Consider the following 10,782-nt stretch of genomic DNA (forward strand, 5'->3'; position numbering starts at 1 on the left):
ATTCCTGCCCTTAGGGATGCAGAGTAGCGCCAGTCAGGATGGGGGTGTTTTGGCTGTAGAAACAAAATCCCAGGATAACGTCGTTAATATACGCTCAATGTGCTGAAAAGCATATGAACCTGGTTAATTTTGTCAGAAGAGTCTATATGGAGCTACTCAATTTTTGTGAACATTCAGAACTGCCAAATCTTTCTACAAATCTAAAGAAACTTTCAACTCAGAGGGTGCCTCTGGAACAGAGAAACTTCTTTGCATGGCAAGGCCTTTGGCTCAGGATGAGCTCTGTGGAATGACATTTATTGCTGGGAACTGATGGGCAGTTATTTAGTACATTCATCAACATTTTGGGCATAGGGGGGAAAAAGATCATCATAAATCCAGAAAATACATTGTTTATTTACCTGATAAGCTGAGGAAACTTGAGCTCCCGCCCTGCATAGCATCTGCCTGAGGTCGTATAAAATAGAGCCCCCTGTGAAGGGGCCATGCGGGGCAGTCTGTCCGCTGTGAGGTTTCTGCTGGCATTTAGTGCACTGCAGAGGACTGCACTAGATTGTATCAGATTTGCAGACTGCAGCAAGTCTTTTATCAAAGGCAGATGTGTTCTTTCATAACACCAAGAGCTACCACATTCTCCATATTCATGAAAGGGCATGAGACGGAAGGGGAAAATAGCCAGCAATACCCTTTGACCAACAAACCTCAGCATATGCTGACCTGCTGCAGAATGGCCTGCTAAATAAAGAGATAATTAAGAAATCCTCTGTTGATCAAAAATTGCTCCAGAAAATCTCTTTTGCATTGTCAGGGGACCACCACAATAACTTTCAACTACAGTCAATGAATGCAAGCTCAGGTCCTTTACAATTAAGCCCCAAGCACATAACAAGGTTATTTCTCAGGATTCTCAAGACATTATCCTCTATGTGACATTGCAGCCACTGCTTAACTTCAGACACTTGAATTCAATGAGAGAACTTCTGTCCAGAATGGACTATACTCATTCCTGGTCTGTCTTGTACAGTGCCAAACACACAAATAATACATGACAGTAATGGTTTAATTCTCTTCAAGCAATTGGAGGCAGATCAGAAATGAATTTTGTCCCATTACTTGAAAGAGAAAAAGAAAGTGTTGAATGCTCTGAATTATTTAAAGCCAACTACGTCTTTCCTCTTGAGGTTTGGGCTATGCTTTTCCCTGGATCAATAGATTTTATTCAAATAAAAATGGAGCAATTACAACTTACACTATCTCTCTATCACCATATTTCCCGGGTCCAGCATCACTCAAGAGTGAGATGCTCTTTGATGATGCACATCCTAGTATTCTTTATGGTCTGAGTTACACAAAAGGGAGGAGGCTGCTATTTGCTACCACACATTAAACATCTGTGCTAGCAATTTCCTTCCCATTTAGCCCCCAGTTCTCTGGCATGCTCAGGTTCTGCCGACTTTAGCAGCAAGTGACTTGACAAGGAGCCCATTATGCATGTTCCAGTATTTTCTGATTCATTCCATTTTGGCCCCAGTCCCAGGGATGTCAAAGCAACTCTAAAGTCAACCATGTAGTAATAGTCAATGAAAAAGACGAGAAAATAATACACACTGATCAGATTCTCTCCTGAGTTTGCCTTTCCTGATGTATGAAGAGTGCTGACATCAGAAGATCTGACTTTTCCTCTGCTGGGGATTTTCTTATAGCAGGGGGGAACTGCTGGGCTGGGGCCGGGAGGGGAAGGCCCTTTGCTCTTTTTTGCAATTTGAGACATGCAGGTTAGTCATTCGTACAGGCTTATAAGCAGTGTGAGCAGGAGGAAGAATCTTACCACAGTCCCAGGCAAAACACAGATGAAGTGAGATTACATCAAAGAGCTGGAAAAGTCTGACACGAGTTGGGTAGGAGTGAGAAAAGAGGAAACGGCCATTCACGCACAGTACATAGATTTTTGTTTTTCAGCTGAGAGCTTTCCAGCTCTTCGTTAGAAGACAAAAATCTATGTTCTGTTGCAGCAGGAACTTTCAGTCACCACATCATAAATGGGTGATGATGGCAGGAGAAACTCCTCAGTTACAAATTCATCATTCATTCACTCCACATGCATGGACCAACATTCACCGTGTCAATATAACAGAAATGGCAGCAATTAGGAAATTGTGGTATTTTCAAAGGTTACTAGCCAGATGCTGTGGCATCTTGCGGCTACTCCCAAACCGTTCTCTATTTGCTACTACCCTTTAGGCAGGGCTGTAGTGCTGCTCCCAGAGGAGCAGAAGAAGGAAGGAGGGGACAGGATCAGAAAATTATTCTCTGGAGATGGAAAGATCTATTGCCACAGTTGACTTTCAGACCTTCCAGAGGCTGGGTTTTTTTTTTAACTGTGAAAAATTCAATGTCTGGGACTTCTCTACTTTTTGAAGTCCTCACAGGAAGCATGGGAGGAGCAGGCAGTCGGGCAGCAGTCTGCCTTTGTCCAGAACTATTCTCACCCAGTTTTACTGTGTACGCACCGCTTGACTGGGAACTTTCAGACCTCAGCAAAAGACACATGTTTGTCCCACACTGGTGTTACCACAGGCCAACATCCTGCAACTGGCAAAATTGGTGAAATTCCAATTTTGTCAGTGTAACAGGCTTCTCCTTTTGTTCTGCTACAGACTGTAACTCTTTAAGATCCTCTGGTCATAAGAGAAAAGTTGTTTCAATACGCCTTTAAATGAGATTGGGCACTTAGGAGCAAGAAGCAAAAAAGCATGACCAATAATAGAAGTGACAGCCTCATGGAAGAAGCAAACCTACTCAGTAATATCTTTCCCCACTTCAGATGCAGCAGTGCTGCTTCTTACAAATCTATCAGTCTGCATGCCTGCATTAGCTTATATGTCCGGCTATGAACAGTTCACCTTCACCACACCCCCCACTGAAACCTGTTACATCGACATGTGCTGTCACACAGCACGCAGTCACTGTGTCATGACACGATATGGCCCATCTCAAAGTAGAGCCGTGTCTTCAGCACAGTCCCAGGGGAGAGGAGCCTGCACTGTAGCTGGCAATGGGCTCCTCTGCAAAGCCGTGTCACCACCTTTGCCATGAGAAGTGTAGCTGTGGCATAAACCAACATCACCAGGACAAAGTACAGCTGGTCAGGAACCATGAAGACAGAGAGGAAGCACAAAGAGGAACACAGACCCTGAAGTGACGCAGATGCTTCCCAGTTGTACATCCCCATACTCTCGCTATGTCACACAATGCTGACAAAGATAGGCTTGTTCCTTTTGCTTCCCCAGCTCCCAGCTCATTACAAGACCCTGTTTATCACATGCCAGCCCATTCTATTAACTTTAGGGTAATCTTAGCTTGCCATTTACCTCAGAGATTTTTGGAAGCCATATATGAAGTCCAGTGGTCCTGTCCTCACCACTCATCAGTGGTAAGGTGAGAAAAATCACACAATCCAGCATAGAAGTAATCAACCATTCCCTGTTTCGCCCATCACCTGCTTTTTCTGATTTACCAACAGCACACATCAGCGTAGTTGTGAGATGAGTCAAAATCTATCCAGGTGCCTACAGAAGTGGTTGTCACTGCACCAGGTGAGCACCTTACACCAAAATTTGCTCCTGTCAGTTCTTCCAGGCACCAGGGTTACATCCTGCCAACCACGTAACCACAAGCATTAATGTGAGTAGTCATAAACAACCAACTCTACTGCAAAGTCTGATAAGCAAAGTGAGTGTATAATATAGAACAGAGCCACCCTAGCAGCAAAAAAGCTCATGCAAAATTTCACACAGTTGTTTTTCAAATTGCACAGCATGGGTTAATTTAAGAATCATTTCAATGGTTTATGAAGAATAAATTTACTTGAAAATACATTGTTACAAACATTTTGCTGAGTTCTCTTTTTTAGTTAATACTTTAAGACAGTAAGGATTTGTCCCTGGGTTAGAAGGAATTTGTAAAATTTTTTAATGTCTTGATCCCACATTCAAGAAAATCAATGCAAAGGCTACCATTCACTTCAGTGGCTGTTAGAACAGGGCCTGCCTGAGGTAGAGGAGTGCGATTCAAACATTTACAGACAGTTACCAGATGATGAGACTGCTAAAAACATCCCACTCCACTCCTGTTTCAACACAAATGCACGACAGAATGACATAAGGTATTTATCAAATATATCTGCTTTCAAGCAATACTAAAAGGCCTTTTAGACTCCCTGACCACATACAGCTCTGCTTATTTTCCAGTAAGACAATGCTGACAGATGTGGGGAAACAGAGGTTTCTATTCCTGATTTCCTTCTGTAAATGTTTGCAATTAATTTGATGTGGAGAACAAACTATTTATAGACTGAACATGTGTTTATCATGCAAGAAATCAGAATGGAAACTGGAAAAGGATGCAATTCAGAAGCCCAAAGATTTTCTTCTCAGCAGTGTTCATTTGCATTCCTAACTCTGAGAAAACTAAAGTGAAGGGAACAGGCAAATGCTTCTGTAAAGTATATTTAATGAGTTCCAAGAGAAGGAAAACGCCTCTGCTCAATATTGGATGCAAATTTCTGCTGGCACAGCGGTAAGCACCAAACCAAGTCTGACTGAAGCACAGAGCACTGTCTCTGCTTGGCAGAACAGGTTCAGATACTGCCACTTAACAAAAGAACAAACATTTATAGTTAACCTTTACAATGTCAGTGGGGCTGGAGAATTTCTTAAAGGCTTAAGCTCTTGAACTGAGATTGTAAGATATTCCATCATTAATACCTTCAAAGCCTCTGAGAAATCTCTTGGAAAGTCTGCTCCAGACAATGCTGTGGGTTTACTAGATTCAGACACTTCAAAACATGCTTGCGTTTTAAAGCAGTATCAAGATGTGTTCGACTCAAGTGTTGTTTGGGGTTTTTTTCTACGTGTTTAGCAAGCAGGTTTTGAAGTGCAAAATACAGAGGAAGAGCCAGAAGCAAAGCAAACAGCCGTAAAACTCCAATGAAGCCCTGGGTCTCACCATCACTAATGTGCGGCTTTTGTTTCACTTTCTGAAAAGTGTGCAGAGAGCATCACGCAAATTTATTTCTGAACATCACACGAAACATCATATTTTGTCAGCCACATGTGTCACCACACACAAAAGAGTACAAGGAAGTGTGTAATCAGAAGAGTTTGTATCTAGTTCTATCAAGTATCCAGACTGCCCACTCATCATTAGGAATGTGCCAGGTTGCCTTCTGGGGCAGGAAACTCCTGTTAAAACCGATGTCAGTTTGGTTGTTATTCCCTGCATTGAAGGGAAAAGGTTGTCAGGAGATGCAAGACATAATGAAGGAGTTTAACTGCATAGAATATAAGAACAAGACAGAAAAGACAAAGTAAGGACCAGACACTCCCCAGACATCACTCAGCATCATCACAGGCAGATGAGGAAAGGGACTCCAGACTAAAGCACCAAAAACTTTCCTGAAAATGATGGATCGTCGCTGCAGCAGTGCCCTGTAACAAAGTCACATCTTCATGCAGCCCCTCTTCATAGCCATGCGCACCCCCTTTTTGAAAGGCAGGAATCCAGGCTGCCCACCACCTCACACAGTGCCAGCAATGAAGCCACAGTATTTACTATCCCTGTGTTTTGCCTGCACTGCCTGCCTGGTCACCCTGCAGGATTTATCCAGCTGATGAGAGAGCGATACCCATTAACCCCACATTCTGATCCTTAGCACCAGACTCCTGCCAGCAATAACTATTTCTGAGGTTTTCAGTGCAGCTGTGTTAGTACAGTTCTTCTTTTACAAAACACGCTTGGTTTGAGATATTCTTCTAAACCTATCAAGGACCATAGAAGCAAGCAGGGTGAATGCAAAAGCACAGGCTGTCTTGCAGAAACAAGCTCCCATTCCTCCATCACGACACTAGCAGGACAAGTCTTCAACAGATACAAAGAATTCCCTCCTTAACCCTAATACACGGGGTTTTCCCTTCCACTGCATCCTTCTAACGACCCAATGAAGTCAGTCACAACTTAGTGTAAAGTAATTATTAATATCTTTGATCTTACTAGTAAATATGAAAAGGGCTAAGACTTTATGGCATCAAGAGTTACTGAGATTAATCCCAAATAGCTTTGAAATATTTTTCCTTTCACTGTATAAACAACATTCACAAAATATCAGCCTTCGTGGAACCCTATGTACCATACGCATGCATAGAAAGCCCATTTACCTCGTCCCAACCCCATCACTGAACACCTAATAGAAGAACAATTTCCAAAAACTGGGGGAGGGGGGAAACAAAGACCTGTTCACATTATCCAAAAGTAACATACACATCAGAGATGAGCTGCGTACATCAATGCAAGGACAATGATGCCTGTTGCTGTGCTTCACAGGTGAAGGCAGGGGCTTTTAAAGACTGATTAAAAGTTCACTTTAACTAAAAAGAGAAATACAGCTCTCTGAAGATCTAGTAATAGAAAGTTCACTACCCTTAAAACATCAAATTCAGTGTCGCTAAGCAATGGATGGCATCTTCAGTGCATATGCTAAGCTTGAAACAAGGGAATGACATGATTTCATAGCATGTAATTAGCTAGGAACTAGTAATTACTCAATGCCATTACATTCACCCATTTTCTCATCACCTGGCACTGATACATCTTCATAGTATGTACTACCACAGGACAGTTTAAGAAGCAGACACCTAAGAAAAGAACTTGTGATGAGCAGAACTTGTCAGAATTTCACCTCTGTTTAAATCCTACAGAACCATTTGAATAATTGATCCCTCTTTTGGATCGTAACTCCACACAGGCAGGCATTCCTTAGTTTGTTCTATATATCTCTCTACTTTTGTACTCCAAGTTTGGGCTGGTTTTGCTGCCACTGGCTGATCTATACTGGTGTGCAAAACTTGCTAATTCATTGCATTCAATGGAGTGATTCCCAAAATGTGATAGGAATCTGTCTGTTAAACTAATTTCCTACTGGTCTTGCATCCAAAGTGAAGCCGTTTTCAACAATTGCTTCTCTTTTTTCCCCCAGAAAATCAGATGCAGGGTATATATTTCACTCTCTGATTCTTCAGCATGCATGTTTATAGAGTATGTCTCATGTTCCCTCCTATATCAAACAGATTCCAGGCATTTTAATATACTCAGAAAGATTTTAAGGTACAAAAACTGTGTAGAAAGAGAAAAAATACTTCCCCTACACCTTACCACTGTGATTTACAGAAAAACATTGCATTAACTTTAAATGGATTAATTTTGAATGGATGATCCTTAGTCTCCAAAAGCATTTTTATGGAAGACTTGCTAGTCCTTAAGATTTGTGCATTTTTGGGTAATTAAACAACAGTTGCAAAAGATGCTAACATCTTCCTATGTGAATAAGTACAAAGAAATAAAGAAATAGATTATGTTTCTGTGCCAAGAATGCACAAGTCAGGCTCCTTTCTATCCCACCACAGTTACTCCCCCAGCTTGCCCATGTCTGGAGGCACAGCACACATTAATACACAAACTGATCTTATGCCTGCCACAACTGTAGGAAACAAACACCACACAGTAATTGCAAAATTTTCCTTTTGTGAACTAGAATGAGTCTCTCCTGGGAGTGCTTCTGGGTTTAGTTTCAATATGTGTAGAAAGGAAACTGTACAGAGTATGCAAACCACACGCTAACTGCAGCCTGCCTGTATGCTAGCATAAAGCAACCATTAATTCCTCACCGTGGGAAAATATTGAAAAGGTTAATACACTGCAGGTCAAACCATAGGTATTATACAATTTTCAATAGCAACCCAGCAGGTTAGAAGTTGTCACACTGCAACATAACGACGATAACTTGCTGTAATTCTCTACAAAGATGTCACTGGACTGTCACTGTCCAGAAAGCACGAAATGCAGCATTGGGTAGAGCAAACATTATCGAAGGAAGGATTGCAGTTTTCAGACGACTAAAACACGCCCACATTAGTAAGCAAAACATATTGCAATGATCTAAATTCAACAGCTTTGCTGAGGTATGAAATCAATGAAGGAGTAAACGTCTGTAACTGCCATAAAGTAATCCATTGATTTCCAGGCTAATCACTTTTTTTTTTTCCCTGCAATATTAGTTTTAGCATTAAAAATTTAAGACCACATGTGTCATTCCCTAGCACTCCGTGGCAGCAGGCAATTTTAGATCTGCAAGGGAAAAAGGAAGGAGGCAATCCTCTATACAGCATACGCTCCAAAAATGAGGTGAATCTCAAACAGATGCATATACTGAACTTACCAAATGGACCCTGACAGTCCCAGTATTTACCTAGAAACAAAATGCATTGCACAGATTAGATTCATTAGAGCCCCGTTTCACAGCTGTGTGGCAGTGAGCCCAAAAGGGAACACACTTAATCTGAGTTTTCCAGTTTGAACCTCTGCTTAAGTACAGATTTGCTCAGAGCACCGTGCTGACCATTTATCAACGCAGCCTCACCTCATTAGGAGTAATGGAGTCATTTTTAAGTATGATCAGGTTTTGTGCACTCTGCCCACTCTGGCCTGTCAGATGCCTGTCAGTCATCACTGCAGAGGGACCAGGAGTTCCTGTTGGGCCACAGGTATTGTAAAACATAAAAGTGTCACTTCCTGATCCTGCAGTTAGGCATGCCTTATAGCAGTAGGTCTTAGTCAGAGACCCATTGCCCCTCACTTCAATGAAATGGGGTTGAACTTTTAAACCGTGGGGCAACCTAGCATCGATGTTGTTGTTGGCCTGCTTGTACAAGTCAGCAGGGCATCGTTCTCTGACCCCACAGAACCCTGCACAGCAGGAGTCCCCATACAGACTGTATCTGTAGCACTTGATAACAGTGAGCCCAATGATTGTGAAAAGGAAAACGAAGGAGATGGCGCTCAAAGCGATTATGAGATAAAGAGTGATCTCTGAGTAATTGCTCGGACTTTTAAAGTGCCTTCTTGTATCAGGGATGATTTTGGAAACTCTGTCCACCACGGCAACAGTGATGGCTACTGATGAGGACATCGGTGGCTCTCCATTGTCTCTCACCTCCACCGTCAGGTTGAAGGTAGGTGCGCTGTCCTCCCCCAGTTTGCGAGTAGTCCTAACTTCCCCAGTATGGAGCTCTACCCTGAACAAACCTGGATCTGAGGTTTGTACCAGGTGGAAGAACAACCAGGCATTTTGTCCTGAGTCCCCATCGATGGCTATAATTTTGGTTACCAAATATCCAGCATATGCCGAGCGTGGGATCATCTCCAGGGCTGCTGAAGTGTTGGTTGAGGTAGGATACAGAATCTGTGGAGCATGGTCATTCTCATCCACCACGTAGATGTAGACAGTGACAGTGCTGCTCAGTGGTGGGATCCCGGCATCCTGAGCCTGGACAACCACCTGGAACTCCCTTAGTGTCTCGTAGTCAAAGGACCGGACAGCATACATGTTGCCACTATCGGATTTAATGGAGACATAGGAGGCAACAGGTAGCCCTTCAATCTCCCCATCTAGCAGAGAATAGGACACATAGGCATTTTCAGCGACGTCTGGGTCAGTGGCTTTGATAGTGCACAGCAAGGCTCCAAGGGGGTTGTTCTCAGGGATGTAAACTGAGTACACAGGTTCCTCAAAGTGTGGAGGATTGTCATTGATGTCGGAGATCTCCACATGGATCACCTTCTGGGAGGAAAGAGGGGGGCTCCCAGAGTCAGTAGCTGTTACTGTGATGTTGTAGGCTTCTGCTTTCTCGTGGTCCAGTTTGCCCTGGGTGATCAAGGTGTAGGAGTTCTTGAAAGAGTTGAGTGTGAAGGGGAGGCCAGGGGGAATGCGCAGACTCACCTGCTTGTTCATCCCCGAGTCCTGGTCAGTGACACTCATCAGGGCCACCACAGTTCCCGCCTTTGCATCCTCTGGCACTGGGCTGTACAGGGAGGTCAGGACCACCTCAGGAACATTATCATTGGCATCCACAATGTTGACCAGCACCTTGCAGTGCCCAGCCATAGAGACAGGGCCTTGATCAGTGGCTTGCACATAAATCTCATAGGAGGATGCCTCTTCATAGTCCAAGGTACCATTAACCCGCACCTCCCCTGAGTGTGGGTCCACACTAAAGAGCTGCCTCACCTTCTGTGGAGTGTAGCTGCCAAAAGAATAGATCACATCCCCATTGGAGCCCTCATCGGGGTCTGAGGCATTGAGTTTGACCACTAGCGTGCCAGGCAGGGCATTTTCCAGAAGGCTCACGGTGTAGGTGGAGCGGTCAAAGGCAGGTGGGTTGTCATTGGTATCCACAACTCGCACAGAGATCTGAGCCGTACCGGACTTGGGGGGGTCCCCACCATCCACAGCAGTGAGGACCAGCTGCTGCAGGGCACTCTGCTCCCGGTCCAACGGCTGGGGGCACCACCCCCCTGCCACTCTGGAAGCCTTTAAGGTCCAGGGCAAAGTGGCGGTTGGGGCTGAGCTGGTAGCTCTGCACAGAGTTGGTGCCCACATCAGGGTCCTGGGCACTCTCGATGTGGAAGCGGGCCCCAGGCACAGCGGACTCACTGATCTCCAGGCGGTAATCCTGGCGGGGGAAGCGTGGCGCATTGTCGTTGATGTCCAGCACCTCCACCTCCACGTTGTGCACCTCGATGGGCTGCTCGATGACCAACTCCAGGCTGAGGAAGCAGGTGGGGCTCAGCTCGCACAGCGCTTCGCGGTCCATGCGCTCCCGCACCAGCAGCGCTCCGCGACCCAGCTCCAGTTCCAGGTACTGCCGGCCGCTGCCCGAGGTAAGCCGC

General features: G+C 44.4%; 1 protein-coding gene across 1 annotated transcript in view; it reads right to left on the reverse strand.

The window, feature by feature from the left end:
* Positions 1-10,706, reverse strand: part of LOC104160212 (protocadherin alpha-C2-like) — a 51,193-nt gene extending 40,487 nt beyond the window's left edge. Inside the window, 3 exon segments of the mRNA XM_009698292.1 lie at positions 5-53; positions 8,474-10,397; positions 10,399-10,706. Coding sequence (XP_009696594.1) covers positions 5-53; positions 8,474-10,397; positions 10,399-10,706 — 2,281 coding nt within the window.
* Between the last annotated feature and the right edge of the window lie 76 nt (positions 10,707-10,782).

This window comes from Cariama cristata, unplaced genomic scaffold, assembly GCF_000690535.1.
Source record: "Cariama cristata isolate BGI_N322 unplaced genomic scaffold, ASM69053v1 scaffold17284, whole genome shotgun sequence".
NCBI classification, from domain to species: Eukaryota; Metazoa; Chordata; class Aves; order Cariamiformes; family Cariamidae; genus Cariama; species Cariama cristata.